This window comes from Ruditapes philippinarum, unplaced genomic scaffold (genome assembly GCF_026571515.1).
Source record: "Ruditapes philippinarum isolate M1 unplaced genomic scaffold, ASM2657151v2 ctg4665_1_1_1_1, whole genome shotgun sequence".
Taxonomy (NCBI): domain Eukaryota; kingdom Metazoa; phylum Mollusca; class Bivalvia; order Venerida; family Veneridae; genus Ruditapes; species Ruditapes philippinarum.
Window position 1 is genome coordinate 27,046 of NW_026853352.1, and position 17,583 is coordinate 44,628.

Genomic DNA, 17,583 nt, shown 5'->3' on the forward strand with positions numbered 1-17,583 from the left:
GACTTCTCTCCCCTTTTAGTGCACATTACATCATAAGCCTCTTATTAGACAGCTGACCATCTCCTATCACACGCACACGCACGTACACACACATACACACGCATGCACGCACTTTACAGCAATAAAAGATGGCTTCAGTGATAGGCTGAGGACATTTGTATTTTTCTCCATACATATTAGCATTTACCTTCGTGTACATGTAGAACGCAACTTATGTTGTTCGGCACACAGTGCGCCGACTTTGATAAACAAGGGAACGTTGGTAAACGGGGGTGTCTTCGTTCTGCAAATTTGTAAAGGCACTTTAGGATGACCGAAGAAATAAGGTCAGGAGAGTTCAATGTGTATTTTGCCATTGCCCGCTCTTTCGCGTTTTTCCAGAGCTCACTGTAACTCAATAGACCAATTTTATTAAAAGAGGACTCGACTCGTTGGACAGATATATTAGGTATTCTCTTTACGACAATGTAAAGCTAATGGCCGTGGCGTTGGAAACTCTGTAAAGAGAGGCCCACACTTAGACACTACGGCTCGTTTATCTTTTTCTCTGTAACATATTTGCATAAATATGTGGAGTAAACGAGAAAATGTAGGTGCGGACAAATGCAAAACTGGTACATAAAGTACAAAACTAAATGCAACAAATATGTCATGGAGGAAGAGTCTAATGGCCTGAATCCTTTCACAATTTCGTTTCCATAGACACGGTCATAATTGGGAGAATACTTTTTGAAATAATCTCGATGAAATAAAGTCTTTATCTTAATTTAATAAAGTCACAAAAATAAATAAATTAATATCGTCCATTTAACACTAATAAATAGAGAGCATATTTGTTTGTTTTGAGTAAATATACGATAAATCCCCCGAAAAGTGAGGAATTAGCGTTATTTAAACGGTTTGATGGCATGGCTAAAAATAGCTTTCTCGGGAAAACCGAATCACAAAGAAGGCGAAACAAATACGGTGGCAATCAGATCTACATGCAAGAAAATACTTAAGTAGATCTGAACTTTAGTCAGACTGACCTTTAACACAATAAATATTGAAAACAAGTACCCCGAAAGACTAGAATAATATGACAACATACCAATAAAACTTTTGAAAATATTAAATAAACTTGAATATAAGCAATATTTAATATTCTGATAATGAGTTCTGAAGCGGAAATATAAGATTTAAATGAAAAACTAATTAGTACGCCTTATATTTTTCATAACATTTATATCCTTATCGAATATTTATTTATTTTTAATTCTGACCTTTTAAACCAACGACTTATTGTTTGAATTTTTTCGAAGATCGTGTTTGCTTTTAACAAATGAAAGAAAAGTGTCTTTTTTACAAATAGTGATGATAAAACATCTTCTTCCCGCTTACAAAGTGCATGATAATAATCGAGTGTAATAAAAACATAAACAAAAAAGTAGTTCTGTTGCTATTTTATTGAATTTATTTTTTACTGAGTTTATTTACAAGAAATTATAACTAGAATAATCACTGGGAAAAATCAAGTATACTTAATACACGTTTCAGCAATTTTCAATCATTTTCATTCATTTCATCTTTTGAAGGGAACAAGGAGGAAGACAGTACATTTACTTATAAACGCTAGATGTTATGCTAATTCTTATAAAATATCTATACTGAACAAAGGTCAAATATCAAGCGTCAGACTAAGCCGCTATATTTTACTAAGACGCCATCTCAACATTTCATTTTTTCGTTTGTTTTTGTTCTTGTCTTGTAAAAATATTTATATTTTACAAAATCTAATTCTTTGTACAGTGAGCTTTTTTGGAATTATCTAGGAACATCTACATACGTTGAGCAATGGTTATTTTTGCCTTAGGCAGAATGTGCATGCGCCATTAAAATACATCCGGCCGAATTTGCAGTACAACCAAACGCGTTGTTAATAGGTATAGTAGTCCTCGTTTTTTGTTAAAGCGAAATATTTTTTTGTATATGAAAAGTCATCTTTCCGCAGAATACTATACTTTGTCAGTTTTGTGATAAAATATTGCGTAAGTATCATCGTTTTGGTTAAGAGAAATGACATTATGTCCTAATAATAGCATTTTGACAGCTTATTCGATGTTTCCGTTACATTCTTGAAGCTTAAAACGTTTGCTTTGATTTGATTGTTTTGTCATTTTGATAAAAGAAATAAAAAATTAATTGAACCCTACAAAAACCAATTAAACTAAAATATTATTAATACTGTTGGGTAGATGTCCTCTCTGGGGATGTTCAATGTCAGAATGTCTAAAATAATTTCTGATTAATTTCCACACATGCAACCGACAGAGATGTCGATTTCCATCAATGTCCAGTTCTGTCTCAAACCAGGTGGTAAAAAACTTGCTTCGACATCTTGGTTAACCCTGCTGGAATCTTCTCTTGCCGATAGAACTCTCAATGGATAATAATTTGGGCTACAATTGTAAAATCCATGCATGCACGCATTTCCCGTGCACCTTATTTCTTTTACAAATCGAGGATAATGCAGGTTACCAAGATCTTTCCATCCGACGGTTGAATGACAATACCATGGCGTGTGAGCATTTGATCTCCGTTCAATTTTTATACTCTCTTCCTCTGATAAAAGTTTATCCTTCGTCACATTTGTATCGTTGGTTTCTTTGACATTTTCAGGTTCCTCATGTCGTAACATTCTCTGGTCAAAATATTCATTCAGTTGTTTTAATATACTTGAAAACTCTTGTACTTGCTCGTTGTCGATAGGTGTCTTATCTGTATCCAAAGAAAGAGAGGGTGAGATGAAATTGAGCAATAGCACTGTGAGGAGGACTACTCTGGACCACTGGAAAACAAAACATATGAACCTGTCAATCTATGTTATCAAAAGTAAATATATATCTGTTGATTTGAATTTCTTTTGTATTCATTATTTCATGATAATGCTTGTAGATTCAATACTGAAATTATTCAGCGAGTTGAATAAGTTATATCACGCGAGTCGCTGGCATGTTTCACTTTGTTTTCTTTTAAATACATTTTAAATTAAAATTTTCATAAAAATTATGATGAAACTGAAGGCATGCTGCTGTATGAATAATCATCATTTCATTGACGTTAATCACAAGTGCCTATCATATATTAATAGAATGTATGTTTTAAAGGATTTAATGCGCTCCAAATGCTAATAACCAATAAGCGATTGGAATGCATTACCCGATTCATTTACGATTATGAAAATAGACAAGAAAAAATATGAACATAAAAATTTAAACATCAAAACATCAGTCAAATATCATCTACTGCAAATAGCTAAATATAGGAGTAGAATGATTACTATATATTAACTGTGAATACATATGCAAGTTACTATTTATAAGTCAATGCATGGGTTATATTGTCACATTCAGAGTTTTCTTTACTTGTCAATTAGCCATTTACAAGCTAACAGTTTGCCAAGTAAAGCATAAAGCTGTATATTAAATACATCAATATTTTAAACTTACAGGAATGATAGTAGAATCCTGTTGACGGTTTTTTAACTGGTCACAGAAATGTTTTTCCGAACATTTAAAGTTGGCCATCATGGAGGCGTACACATGGTCTGTTTTGAAATTGCTAAAAATAGTTTCCAAAATTTAAAGCGTTCAAGGGTTTACCAAAATTCGGTTAGAATAACACAAAATGTAATTTTTAATTTTGGGAAATATCATAATTTTTTCTGTTTTTATTACTGTATCAATGTAAGAAATTAGAGTTCAGTGTAATAGTTTTAGGCTTTTAAACCTCAGTTGAGTTCCTTTAATTGAAAGGTCTATTATTGTCAACGCGTCTATCGTAAACTTATAAAGAAAATATCTCTATAATATATGCATATCTTTGTAGGTATGCTTTCACTACGGAAGCGCCCTAGTGCCATTATTTAATTGCAAATAATTTAAATCCTAATTAGAACTTTTTAACTCCTACGTGGGAAATAAAAAAAAGCCTAATTAGGAGTTTTAAACGCCTACGTAGAACATTTTAACTCCTATGTGGGAAATAAGGAGTTTAAAAACTTCTTTGTAGGACTTACTAAGTCCTACATAGGATTATGAAAACTCTTACGTAGGAGTTAAAAAGCGTAATAAGGAGTTAAATACTCCTACGTAATTATGTTTTTGGTTTCCTACCTAGGAGTTAAAAAGTCCTACGTAGGAGTTTTGAGCTACTTCATTCGTAGAAGTTATGACATTCTAATTAGGTTCTATATTTTTAAAGAACATTATGAATTGGCACCAGTACGCTTACGTATTTCACAGATTTAAATGCAATATAATTTTGCAAATTGTTTGCACAATTATGCAAAAGGATTTGATTGTAATTTTGAAACTGTTTTAATATTTTTTTTATATTGTTTGAAATATATCAATATATTACTATTTTAGATGGTTCACCTGTTTTATAAATATGTTTTTGTGCTTTATTTTTCAATTTATTTGAATTAAACCTCATAACTATTAATTCTATACAAATGAAAAGATAAATTTTATTTTCATATAATATGCTATATAATATTCTTGTTAAATATATAGCAGAGACAGTTATAATTTGTAAGTGAATTTGTCTGCAATTACAATACAAAATAACGTTGATTTCAGACATAACACCACACTATGGAAGATTTATAGCATAGATGTTGTTGTCAAGTGTAACATTCATTATCTGATATAACAAGTTCTTATATAGAAAATAATAAAATTTTCCTGAACAACATATTTTTCTGGATATTTATGTTCATACTATATAAGTTACTTCATATAAATATTTCTTTTTTAAGTAATATTATATAAAAATATCCAAATGATGCATTTCTATTGTTGTTTATTTTTAATAAATATTAGAAATACTTTTGTGATCATTGTAGACATAAATAAATAACTGTGCATTATGTCAGTTTATGGGCTCTCTAGATGCCCATAATAAGATTTGTAATGTTAACTGCAAGTCTCCAACCGAACAGAAATTTATACTTCTTAAAGATTATACTTTTCATTATCGTTTATTTTGAATCTTTTCATAAGCTTACGATCATGAAACCTGGATGCAAAGTATCTAAAATATTGCTTTTGAGAATAAAATTGTCGGAGATATCATCATATTTGGATTTTTTCTTGGAACAGATATTTCAGTTTTAGTTTATTACTAGTAATAAAGGCCCCAGGCCGAAAATACAAAATAGATCAATACAATTAACTATAGAGTAATATGTATAGGTACATTATCTGTAAGAAAGTATTGTCTTCTGATAAATGCCTGTTCTATAAACAATATACTTTATGAGTATTTTAAAGTTCGTATTGATGTATTAGTACGTCCTAGTCAGTTATTATCTGATAATTTCTTAGAGCAGGGTAAATTTCCACCTAGTTGGTCAAAAAGGGTTATAATACCATTATATAAGAAATGTGACTCAAGTGACCAAAGTAATAACAGAGGTATTACCCTTATCAGTTGTTTTGTGCTATTTTGAATGATAGGTTAAAGAAATGGGCCACTGATTATGATATTTTAACGGATGCACAATTTAGATTAAGGTCTCATTTTAGCAAGTTGATGCTTTTTTTTACACTGAATTCACTTATTGAAAAGCAGATGAAAAATAAATCCTTTAAAATATGTTGTTTTTAGATTATAAAAAGGCATACGACCTGTTTATGCTATAAGCTTATTAACTCAGGCATTGCTGGCAAATTGTTTGTTATTTTACAATCAATGTATGGCAGTGTCAAATCATGTGTAAGACATTGTTATTTTTAGAAAGGGTGGTAGAATAAGTGACTCTCTCAAATAGACATTTGTACCGTCCATGAACAGGCTCAATCAAATCGAGCCTGCAACATTTTCAATTTTGCTGTGTTGGGCTTTCCGCAGGGATTCCTATTTCACTCTATTTGCTGGAAAAGAAATAGAAATTGTAAGTTCATTCAATTATGTAGGGGTTGTTTTTTTCTAGAGGGAGTTCGTTTAGCAATGCAACGAAAACTTTGGCTTGGAAACGAATCGAGGCAATGAATTCACTTTTAAATATAACACATGGTATGAATGTACTTATAAACATTTTGTTTAATTTGTTTGATAATTATGTATTGTCAGCAGTTAATTATGGCTGCGAAGTCTGGGGCTTTTAAAGGCTGAGAATTCATAAGAAATTTTGTAAATGGTTTTGCATGATTTTCGTAATACTACTACTGTTAACTGGTCGTCGAAAGTATGCGTTTTATTACATTTGCTGAATTTTGTGATGTCTTGAAATTTCCAGATTGAGTTTATATAGATGTTTTTATACTAGTGTTTATTAATCTCCTTTCGAATATTTAATGACTAATTGGCATGCTAGTGTTCAGACATGCAGTTTGATACAAACTAAGTTTATAATGATCTTAATTCTAAAATTAGAACAAAGCATCTTAACTACAGAACGACGCCTGCTTTTATAAAAAAAAATGATTATTTGAAATCACTTTAGAAATTTGTGTTTCATTTCAATGCTTTAAAAAAAGACAATCTTCTCTGAAAATCATGTGGGTGTTGTGTCCTTCATTCTAAGTACAAAAACAACAATATAAATTTATTTCTTGAAAAAAAGTCTCTCTTGGTTTTGTCCTTAATACTCTTAGGGCTTATTCTTGAGTATTTCCTTTTGTATATTGTCATTATAATAAAATACCATGATATTTTTTTATTAAAATGGTTATTATCTAGTTGATTTATTGTATTTTAATTGTGTTTTGGATAATTTCAGTTAATGCCCTTCGGTTTTGACATACAGTATCATTTATAAAATTAGTATAGTCCGTTTGGTAGAAAACAACTTGACAGTGTCTGATTCAACTGAGATGTTAAATCACATATAAATCTATTTCCGTCTGAATAAAAAACTTCAGTGGATTATTTAATTAAAAAAGTAAAAGAACTAAAATGAAATATTATACTATATATAAAGTTTCAATACGAAATGTATGTTACTTTTAGAAAGTAAGTTTTTCGCATTATTGCCTTTCTATATAACATTATATATAATCAGAGACATAGATAACAGAGATAAGCAGCTCCTATATACTCCATTGAAATATCACTCATGCCTATCAAAATGTGAAAAATTAGGCATTTTGTAGTAAATAAAATTTACTGGGTGTACATTTGATCCCTTTATATAATACACCATTTGAAAGTAAAATCTTTTATCTATTGTTGCATGTTAAAATATTAGTAACTTTCTTTGACTTTCACATAGAAAATCATCAGAACATACCTACTGAGCTAGTGTTTTCGTCATATGAATAATTTTGTAACAAAAATTAATAAGTAGTTTCTTTAAAAAATGTGCATCATTTATTCAATCTATGTAATCTATGTCTCTGATATAATGTTATTATTTTTAAAAAGCATGACAACGGCGCGTTTCTTATTGTAAACAACACATACAAAACATTCAAAATAAAATAACAGCAAAAAATATTATTTTTATAATCAACCCCTTTAATAAGTTTTTTTGAAACGTTTAAATGAACATGATCGTCACTTTTTGTTTATTGCTAAATGTAATACTTATTTTTTCCTTTTTGTTGGAAAGATAAAACCTTCCTTATTTAACATTTTCTTTCTTGCAAAGATGTGATAATGATTTAATTAAAACATGCTGGCAGACTTTTGATCGGACTATATTTTCTAAGATGATGCAATAATAGTTTTGTACATCCCACACTACGAAAGAAATATTGCGTTCGACTTTGAACAAAATCATTTGTTGACCTGAAATATTCACGAAATATTTTTTCGAAGATTTTTTGTTGTTCTTGTTATCTAATAAAAGAAATAAAGATATTGTATCAAGCTACGAAATGCTTAAGCTAATGTTGCGTTTCCTTTAAATAATTTGATTTATTGGCCTGGAGTATTAAAGAAACATGTTTTCTTACATATCTGTTTTTGAAATTTCATTGAAGAAAAAGTATGTTTATAACAAACTAAATTCTAAAGGTAATGTTGCGCTCTTCTGTCAACAATACCATATGTCCACCTGAAGTATTAGTTTAATTCAACGAAAGTTATTGATTTTTTTTTAAATTTCATTATACTGCCCTCACACATACCTCGCGACCTTACTGCGTCCTTACTGCGACCTTGCTACGACCCAGGACGCAGCACAGTCGCCATGGACGCAGCAGGGTCGCAGCGAGGTCGTAGCGAGGAACCCAAGGACGCACAAGGTCGCAGACCGTCGGCGACTATTTTGAACATGCACAAAACAGTCGCAGAAACTCTGCGTTCTTGCTGAGTCCTGGTTAGGTCGCCGTGGGATCGCAGTGGAGTCGCCATAGTCGCAGCAGCATCGTAGTAAGGACGCAATAAGAACGCAATAGACGTAGTTCACTCGTACTAAGGACGCCGTAGAGTCACCGATGAAATTACAAGAAATTGCTCGGAAACCTTTGGCGACGCTATTTCTACACACTGTGAACCACTACCAAACTGCATATCTGAAGCGGCGACTTGGTCAACTTGTAGCACTTTAGAGACCCTCGCTCTTTTGCCTCGTCCGCCTCTCATCTTTGGAATAATATGGATGATTTAACTTAATACTAATTAAATATACGTCTTCACTCGTTGAAGGTCAGACTCAGAATGAAATTTACTGGTAAAAGGTATTGTTTTTATAGACGTAGCAAGAACGTAGTAGGGTCGTCGTACAGTCGCAGGACAGTCGCCGGACAAACGCAATAGTCGTCGTAGAGTCGCCGTAAGGACGCAGAGAACATAGCACAGTCGCAGCTGGGTCGCCGATGATCGCCGTGGGGTCGCCTTGGGGACGCAATACAGTCGCAGTGGAAACGCCATGGACGTAGAAGGGTCGTATTGAGGACATAGAGAAAACGTACTGAACACAAGACTGCAGAGCCCCGGACTGTCTGCGAGAGAAATTTGAAAGAAAACCAACGATTTTCGAAAGAAAAATGCTATTTTACTAGTTTTCAGGTCGCAGTAAGGTCGTGGGTTATGTGTGAGGGCACCTTAAAAGAAAAAAACTGTTTGTTTTTTTACAAACTAAAAAAATCGTCTAATATCATTTGTTTATTTAATTTTTCTCTACGATTTCTTGTTATTTCATTAATGAAAGTATAATATTGCAACAAAGAATGATTACATCCAGACATAAACTACTCACGATTATTTTTACTAAGATATGTTTTTTTTTTAATTTACTTTAATGAAATAATAATATTTCAAAATTTCCAACAATTACATAAATGTTGCGTTCGTCTTTGAACAATATTGTCGTTTACTTAAAATATTAAAGAAATACATTTTCTAAGATTTTTGTTGTTGTTGATATTTTATAAATCACAGAATAATATTTTAACAAAATACGATGCTTTCAAAAAAATTGCGTCCGTCTTTTAAAAATCTTATTCTATATGAACAACGACAATGTAAAAATAAAATATCATTTTACAGAAATAAACGGAAAAAAAATTTTTGTTTAGCATTTTAATTTTTCAGATTTTCTTCGTGCCAAGTCCTACTTATAGATGATATTTTAATATATGATCGCACATCATTTGTTATATTCATTATATTTCGTGTGTTGTACTATTTGTACTCATTTCACTTTTTAAAAGTGTAATTATGTCATGTTAGTCACAAGTGTACTAATACGTGTAATACTGTACGTTATGCTATACTTTTACTGTTTGCTGGAAAGAAATTTGCATAAGTCTGTGACTTTTTGACTTCTTGTTCAATCTTGTATCAGATTATGTTATTGTAAATTATTGAATATGATTGAATTTTATTTAATAAATACTGTTTAAAACAATGTTTCAGATTTAAACTTTATATAACTAAAGAGTCCTTCAATAATTCCTTTTTCAACCATTATTTCAATATTATTTCAAATATATTATCATCATTGGCTAATATTTTTCAACGTTTGTTGTCAATATTATATAAATATGAAACACGGCTCAGAACTTATTGCTTAATACCATACTGATATTATACAGATGTCTTTTACAGAAGGTTTTATACTGGTTAACAATATTGGTTGACGCAATGTGATATAGTTCAGTACAGTACAATTGTATATTGGAATGTTAACAGAACAATAACAGTCGTCTGCTAGTAACAGACGACAATTAAATAAATAAGGCGGGCACGATAATTTATATACTTTAATTCATGTATCATGTGAAATTAGTATTTAATAAAGCAATGTAATTTTTTTTTCAATTCTGGCGCCGTCTGCAGTTTTTTGCAGCACGAGAAATTTATGCATACATATATTAGTTGCCTAAAATAAATAATATATTTAAATATGCATGAAAATTATGCATTTTATGCACTGAAGCAAAACGCCTGATTCACGCCGATGTAAAAACAAGCTGTCCACATTATTTTGAAGTCAATCAAGATGCGTTTTTAAATAAATGATTACATGCATAAAAAAGTCTGGTCGTCCGTAAAGGGTTTGCTATTTAATGGTACTTATTTTAGGAAACTTATTTCATACTGGCAAATAAGAGAACACAAATCAACAACTCAAAAGAGTTTTCCGTAAGTAGCGTATCGCTTGACAGTAAGGAAAGGGGCAAAACTCGGTAAAAAGGTATTCAGAGTTTTGGGATCTGTGCTATTCACGTTAAATAATCTCAGACAAACGAGCAGATGAAGTTCAGACCATTTTCCTTCAGTAGTTTTAGAGATACGTACCAACTTGCACCGAAGTGAGACGCCAACGCCGGTGATGACTGCATTAGCTCTTCCTATTCTTCGAATAGTCAAGCTAAAAACTCTTATAAATTTTGTTTTGGAGTCCCAGTAAGAGAATTTAGGATAAAAGATATCCCATTTTCAGGACTGAAGTAGGAAGTAAAACTTCAAAATATATTTCTTTTAAATGTATATGAAGTACTAAAGCCAATATTTGGTGCGCTTTATTATTGTTTTTGTAATATTCTAGCGATATCTTAGAATAAAATAATATTTTACATTCAAGTCGACGGGATGTTTACAATATAAAAATAAATAAATAAATAAATAAATAAATAAATAAATAAATTAATTAATTAATTAATTAATTAAATAGAAAATGACGTCATTCCTATATAAACTCCATTGTTTTATACAGTAAAGCAATGTTTCTATTTCATACTCTAATTTTATTCTGGAATGATTGGAAAGTTATCTAAGTATACCTGCTCTTCTCGACGAAAATGTCGTTTTATTAAGTCTCGCGTACCTTGTTACTGTTACTTTCTACATTATGAAATATGATTTGTATTCTTATTTTGAGATAACATTTGTATTCTAATTTTGAGATAACATTTGTATTCTTATTTTGAGATAACATTTGTATTCTAATTTTTAGATAACATTTGTATTCTTATTTTGAGATAACATTTGTATTCTAATTTTGAGATAACATTTGTATTCTAATTTTGTGATAACATTTGTATTCTAATTTTGCGTTGTCATTTGATGACAGATTGCATACTACCGCTATATATAGCAATATTTAATTCATCTTTGAATGTACATAATATTCTTTGTAATATATCTGATGATAAATAAATTTAATCGTAAAATCAATCTCAATTGGAAATTTAAATTTTATTTTGAGACCCAACATTGTAAATTTTAAATAGATTTAGATTTAAATGAAAATGTTTTTATAATAGAAATGTGTAAATGAATTTTGTAGACAGTATATTGGTTTAAACATAATTATTTATTTAAGCTCGATTGCGAAACAAGTTCTTGCAACTTATATTTATCACTTTTCAATATATTATAATCAGTATTTTGTAAAAGCAGTATTTTGTAAAAAGTTTCAAAAAATATAACAGAATAATAAAAAGCGTTAATTTCAAAACATTTTTATCAATATCACATAAAAAGCCATGTACATGCCATCTTTAAGTAATTTAGATGTTTTAAAATATTACAAGAAATTAAATTGACAATCTTAAAGATATTAAACAAATAAATTAATCGTCACCTGTATATTTAGGGACGCCATTTCCTTTCCAGCAGAGCAGACGACAAATTAGATATTCGTTCCCAACAGTCTCCGAATTGAAAAGTAGAGATGACAGCGAATAACGGTCTATTTATACTAGTTTACAATAAACCATTTCAAAATTTATCACTTAAAAAACGCTACTTATTATTGACAAAGCCTTAAGAAACAATATGTTTGATATTTAAGAGAAGGCCAATCATAGATATTCATTTGTTTTCCGTTTATTATATTCATTATTTTAGTATCATGAGTTTGTATACTTTTTAATATTCCAGAAGTTATTAAAACCAGATATTTTTTATAAGAGGGTTTTAGCTTTTGTGGGTTTCTTCCGTTTAATTATTTATTTTTATGCGTTAAGAATTATTCGGCTCGAAAACAAAGAGAGACTGCTTAAATGAACATAATCACACTTTTGTAAAGCAGTGATATAATTGATTTAAATATTATCAATATTTATTTACAATTATTTAACTGCTTAATCGTTTTTTTTTATTCAATTTAAAGTCGTCATGTAGTCCATCTGAAGCGTTATTGTATTTGTCCTCTTTGGGATCATTGATTCGAAAAGTTTGGTGTTAAGGGTGTTATACCTTTAAAACCGGTGCTAGGGGGCATGAGAGGTTTTGCAATTTCAATTTAATTATCTTTGAAGAACAGGCTCAATAAATCAGAGTTTGTGTAATTTTCAATTATTTTTTTTTCATTGCTCTTAAGAGATCGTTTGCCCCTTTTGTATTGTATTGCATTGTATTGTACCATTGGACATACGGTGTGTTGCTTTTGTCATGCTTTTTATCTTATATGTCATATCAACAATAAATAAACAAACTTCAGTTAAATAAAGATTTAAATGAAGATTCAATTGAGTTTGGTCTAGGTGAGTGATGATCACAATGATCATTTTAAATGGGACTGTCTGAAACTACACAGTAAAATTTTCATGCTTTGAAACTTATTGTTGGGAGCAAAACATATTACAAAGACAAAAAAGTTCCTTCCAAGCATTATCTACGCAGTCATGTGGATGAGTAAAAATCAAAGATAAAACAATGTACATTTGTACAATGTCCACTTTAGCGGAATTTAAGTTTTTGTCTTGCGTAATAGATATCCGTGACTGGCCTAAAATAGTGCCCAATCAAGTGTTTTGAGTGTTTCAATTGTCTGACGCCAATAAGAAATACATTAAACGACTTAAACAGGATGGGCGTAGGACCAAGAATAACTGTTTTAAAAAGTGTTGTCTTTTTCTTTCTTACTAGTGATTTCTTTTCCCTTCTTTTTTGTAGTCCATTTTGCCGTGACGTTTAAATGAATGTTTAAAGAAGACATTATATGCAATATACGGGAATCAAACAAAGTAAGGACTTCAGGCAGGACAAAAAATATTTGAAAAAATTTAAAGTAAATGGGGAAATAGCATTATGAACCATGGCCAAAAATTTAACATATGGTCTATCGGTTGAAAAGCAACCAATTCAACCGTCAAGCAAATAAACCTTTTTAACATCATTTTGATAAACCTTGTCATTGTCCTAATAACACCTGGTTTTGCATACTGTCAATGAATGGCGAATATTTGAATAATAGACAAATTTCAAAATAGTTTATTTAACTTTTTATTTAATTACAATTTTGTATATGGGGATTTCACTCGTGCTTTTTTTATAAGCAGACGCATTACAGTCGCATTAAAGTTGCAGACGGATAAACATCTAGATGTTTTGCTGATAATGATCAGAGAATAATGACATTTCTTATCATAACGATACAATAATATCTAAACAATTAAACTGCTTTTTCCTTTATTTTGAATTAAACGAACATAAATTATCTTATATTGAAACAAAATTAATTTAGCATCATTTATTGTGGCTTGAATTTCTTTTTGTAAAAACAAACGTAGGTGTTGTGATTATGGTGGTTGAGTATGTTTGTGAAAAATACACGAGATATTCGCCTTTACAATGAAAAAATAGTGAATAGTTTTCTTTTTTCAGCATTAATCTCCATTTACGGTAATTTATTTGTTGCTTGTAATATACATGTCTTTAACCTTTACAGAAGTATATGCCTTTTATTAATATAATGTCAGTAATTTTTACTAATGATTTTTATCCTGTGTGTCGTCTGCTTTCTTGCATAACCCCATAATGTCACCCATATAATAATAATAATAATAATAATAATAATAATAATAATAATAATAATAATAATAATAATAATATCGTTATTTAAAGAATGTAACATGACAAAAACGTGCCGGTTTTAACACAGATTGATCATATTTCGATAGTTGGTCCATTTTAAGGACTTCCAATGGTACCTAACCAGTAATTATTAATTTCTTCCTATGTAACATCTTCAAACCCACGAGGATGGTCTATAGATGGTTATATAAGCAACTTGTCCTTCGTTTGCTTTCATATAACTAGGAACATTTTTGTTTGTTCAGTAAATCTTCCTTCGTAGTTTCCTTGTCCTGTCAAATAAATTGTGCAGCTTTGTGCGTGTTTGATATAAAATGCAATTTTATGCGTCTCGATAAAAAAATCGTAAGACAATCTTGATATAATATATCATATTTTCTATAGACTTTACTGCCCATGAAGCCCGCCCCGAAAGGCGGAGTTTTCACGAATGTGCATTTCACATTTTGTCTATAGAGGGACGTAGTAACGTTTGGATAATGTAATATTAGATGCATAACAAATCAGTTATATAGAAATGCATAAACAAAATGTAAGTTATTATTTAATTACATTTTAATAATATATTCTGTTTAAAGTCAAATGCTAGTGTTTAATATAAAAATATAGCAGTATGAAAAGTACAAAAAGAAAGAATTTATTAACAATAATTATAATATTTATATCGTGCACCGCCCAATGAGTACAATTGGTGGTGTGTCTGACTATGGATCCGGGCGATTCGAGTTCGATTCCCGAACGTAGCAGGTCACTTATGTCGAGATTGATAATGAAATATTTTATACGGTCATCAGCACTGTACCTCTGCTCTAGCATGTACAGAAGTAACCAGCAGATCCTTGATAAGTGAAGTCATTTGTTACAGTTTGTAGTTTACCGTGGCTAAACTGTGCTTTGGTGAATCAAAAGTGTACCATTTTGATATCAACTGCTGAAATAATATATGAATAAATAATCCTTGTATCATAGTTTGAGGACCTTTCTGTTGAAAATGTGTCAGAGTTCAATCGTATACATCTACATGCACATATTAGTTACCCGCACTCCAGAGCATGCCCATTGATTGGCTCATTTTTGCAGGGGGTTACTTATTGTGACGGCAGAGAACTATGAAATAAAAGAGAAAGAACATCAAAACACTCGCCAATCTGATTTATACTCGGGGGTTACGCCTCCTCGTACGCCCCCTCGTACAAATCAGATAGCCTCGTGTCTCGATGCTCTTTCTATTACATATTTGGCAGAATGAATACCAATTGTAATTTGCAAATTTTAGTTAAAAAAAACACAAAAAAACGGATAACAAGGAATCCAACACTCTAGTTTTCTAAATATTGATCTATCACATGCATTAACGTATCTGCCACAACCTTCATCAGACTAACAATATTACAATATCTTATCAGATAACTCTTTGCGCAGGAGAGCCGGTGCAGGAGTGCAATAAAGCCATGTAATTAAAACGCTTTTACACGTAATAACATTGCAAATGCAAATGGGACAACAGATAACTTTATTTACGTGTTCAAACGCACTGTGAATAAAATAAGCAATTATAGGGGACAGTTTACGAAAAGATCAGACAGAAGTATGTTCAAATCACTTTTAAATATTTGCACATGATACCTCAGATATCAATTTTATTTCTCAAAAACTTTTTTAATTTTATTGGTATCTTCTTACCGTTTGAAACAAATACTTGTGACTCATATTCATGAAATATCTTCTATTAAGTCCGATGCTCGGTTGGCCGTTGCTATAATTTAAGTTCATTAGTATTTTGTAAGGAAGTAAATGCATGTATACTATTTTGTCTACTTTTGCTACCTTAACGACACATTACTGCACTGCATATAATATGTTTAAACTGATGAAAGCAACATCCTCTTAAATACGACGGAACCAACACAACAAACTAGTGTTAATATTGTTGAATTATGTCGATTAATATTCATGTATATCGCCAAAGCAATGTAACACGATTCAAACGATACAATGAAAAAAAACATAAAAGCAAAGAATGAATCTATCTGCGATGCACCACGCCGGCGAAAAAAATTAAAGAATACGCTACGAAGGACCAAGTTCCAAAAAGCAAATGACATAATCTAGATTAAAGAATGACTACTAAAAAAAGAACATTTGATTTTTCACTTGAAAGTCGTCCATCAGTGATGAAAAAGTTATTGAAAACGGCACATTTTATACTTTTTCAGATATTTAATAGTTCACTCAGCCCATTCCTTCATTTTTCATCCAATCCTCATCGAGAGATTTTCAAATGTTTGCTCCTTTTATCTGTATATTTTGACACTGTGCACAAATCTTTAGAGTAAAATCATTAAGTGAAATTATTAAGTAATGAATATGACAGTTTAAAAATATGGAGAATTAAGATCCGCCCACTGGAATGGTGGATTCTTACATATTAAAAAATTAGAACACTATAATAATGCTTAATTCCTTGATGTAAACAAGCAAATTAAGGTTTTTTTCTAATGAATGGCTGAAGAAAGGTCGGTGCTCATTTTGTTGTGCATGTTATTTACCAGTTGACATATTTAGGAAACAGTTTTATGCTCCATGTTTTGTCTGCAAAAAGGCAAAATTTTGATGCTCAAAAAATGCGATCTGCTAATGTTTTTATAAATGCTTATAAATAAACAGCTGAAGGACGAATGGTGCTTTCCCGCAACATATCTCAATTTCTACAAAAGGACTAGTATCAATCGCTCGGTTGAAAGACCGACTTATTTTTATTTGTTTCGGTCGTCAGACCAAACAAATAATGGTAGCGAAATTTTAGAGTCTGATGCTGTTAATTGCAAATGCCGAAAGTAGGCCGCTTTTTGAAGCGGTTACTTCCCTTTATATGTACACTAACGCGGACAATATTCAGGGGAGATCACTGCCTAAAGATGGTCAAATGAAAGGCGCATTAATTTCCAAGCAAAATAATTCCCGAATGGTCGAAGATTCCTAAAATTGTTTTATCCTTTATAGATATACATGCTTATAATAAACTCATTGATTATTAACATCTGTGTTAAACAACAGTTAGCGTCGAAATAATAAGGGGTGCAAACCCTAATTTAGAATAATATGGTTTTCTTCAGGCCTTTTACATATAACTTCAGCGTGTTATAACATAGATGGCTACCTTTACAAAGGGCGACCGTTGCATATAGATTAAACTTGCACAAATATGCTGGGCTACAAAATGGCCAGTACATCTGAGCCCGAAAAAATTTCTGAAACAGTACATTTTCGTAATTCGGGCTGTTACGTGTTCATCATCAGTAACTGCGTCAATGAAATATTGTT

General features: G+C 31.0%; 1 protein-coding gene across 1 annotated transcript; it reads right to left on the reverse strand.

Annotated features, from left to right (window-relative positions):
* Positions 1-1,529: 1,529 nt before the first annotated feature.
* Positions 1,530-12,096, reverse strand: LOC132736594 (uncharacterized). The gene is made up of 2 exons (XM_060723753.1): positions 12,023-12,096; positions 1,530-2,827 (listed from the first exon to the last, which is right to left on the reverse strand). Exons 1-2 carry the CDS (start codon positions 12,041-12,043, stop codon positions 2,285-2,287), a joined length of 564 nt encoding a protein of 187 aa, XP_060579736.1. The 5' UTR covers positions 12,044-12,096; the 3' UTR covers positions 1,530-2,284.
* Positions 12,097-17,583: the final 5,487 nt, after the last annotated feature.

Coding starts and splice junctions, on each gene's coding strand:
- LOC132736594 (XM_060723753.1), bottom strand. CDS start 12,043: ATGGCGTCCCTAAATATACAG. Junction 2,828..12,022: donor TGGCGTCCCTAAATATACAG/GTGACGATTAAT, acceptor TTTGTTTTCCAG/TGGTCCAGAGTAGTCCTCCT.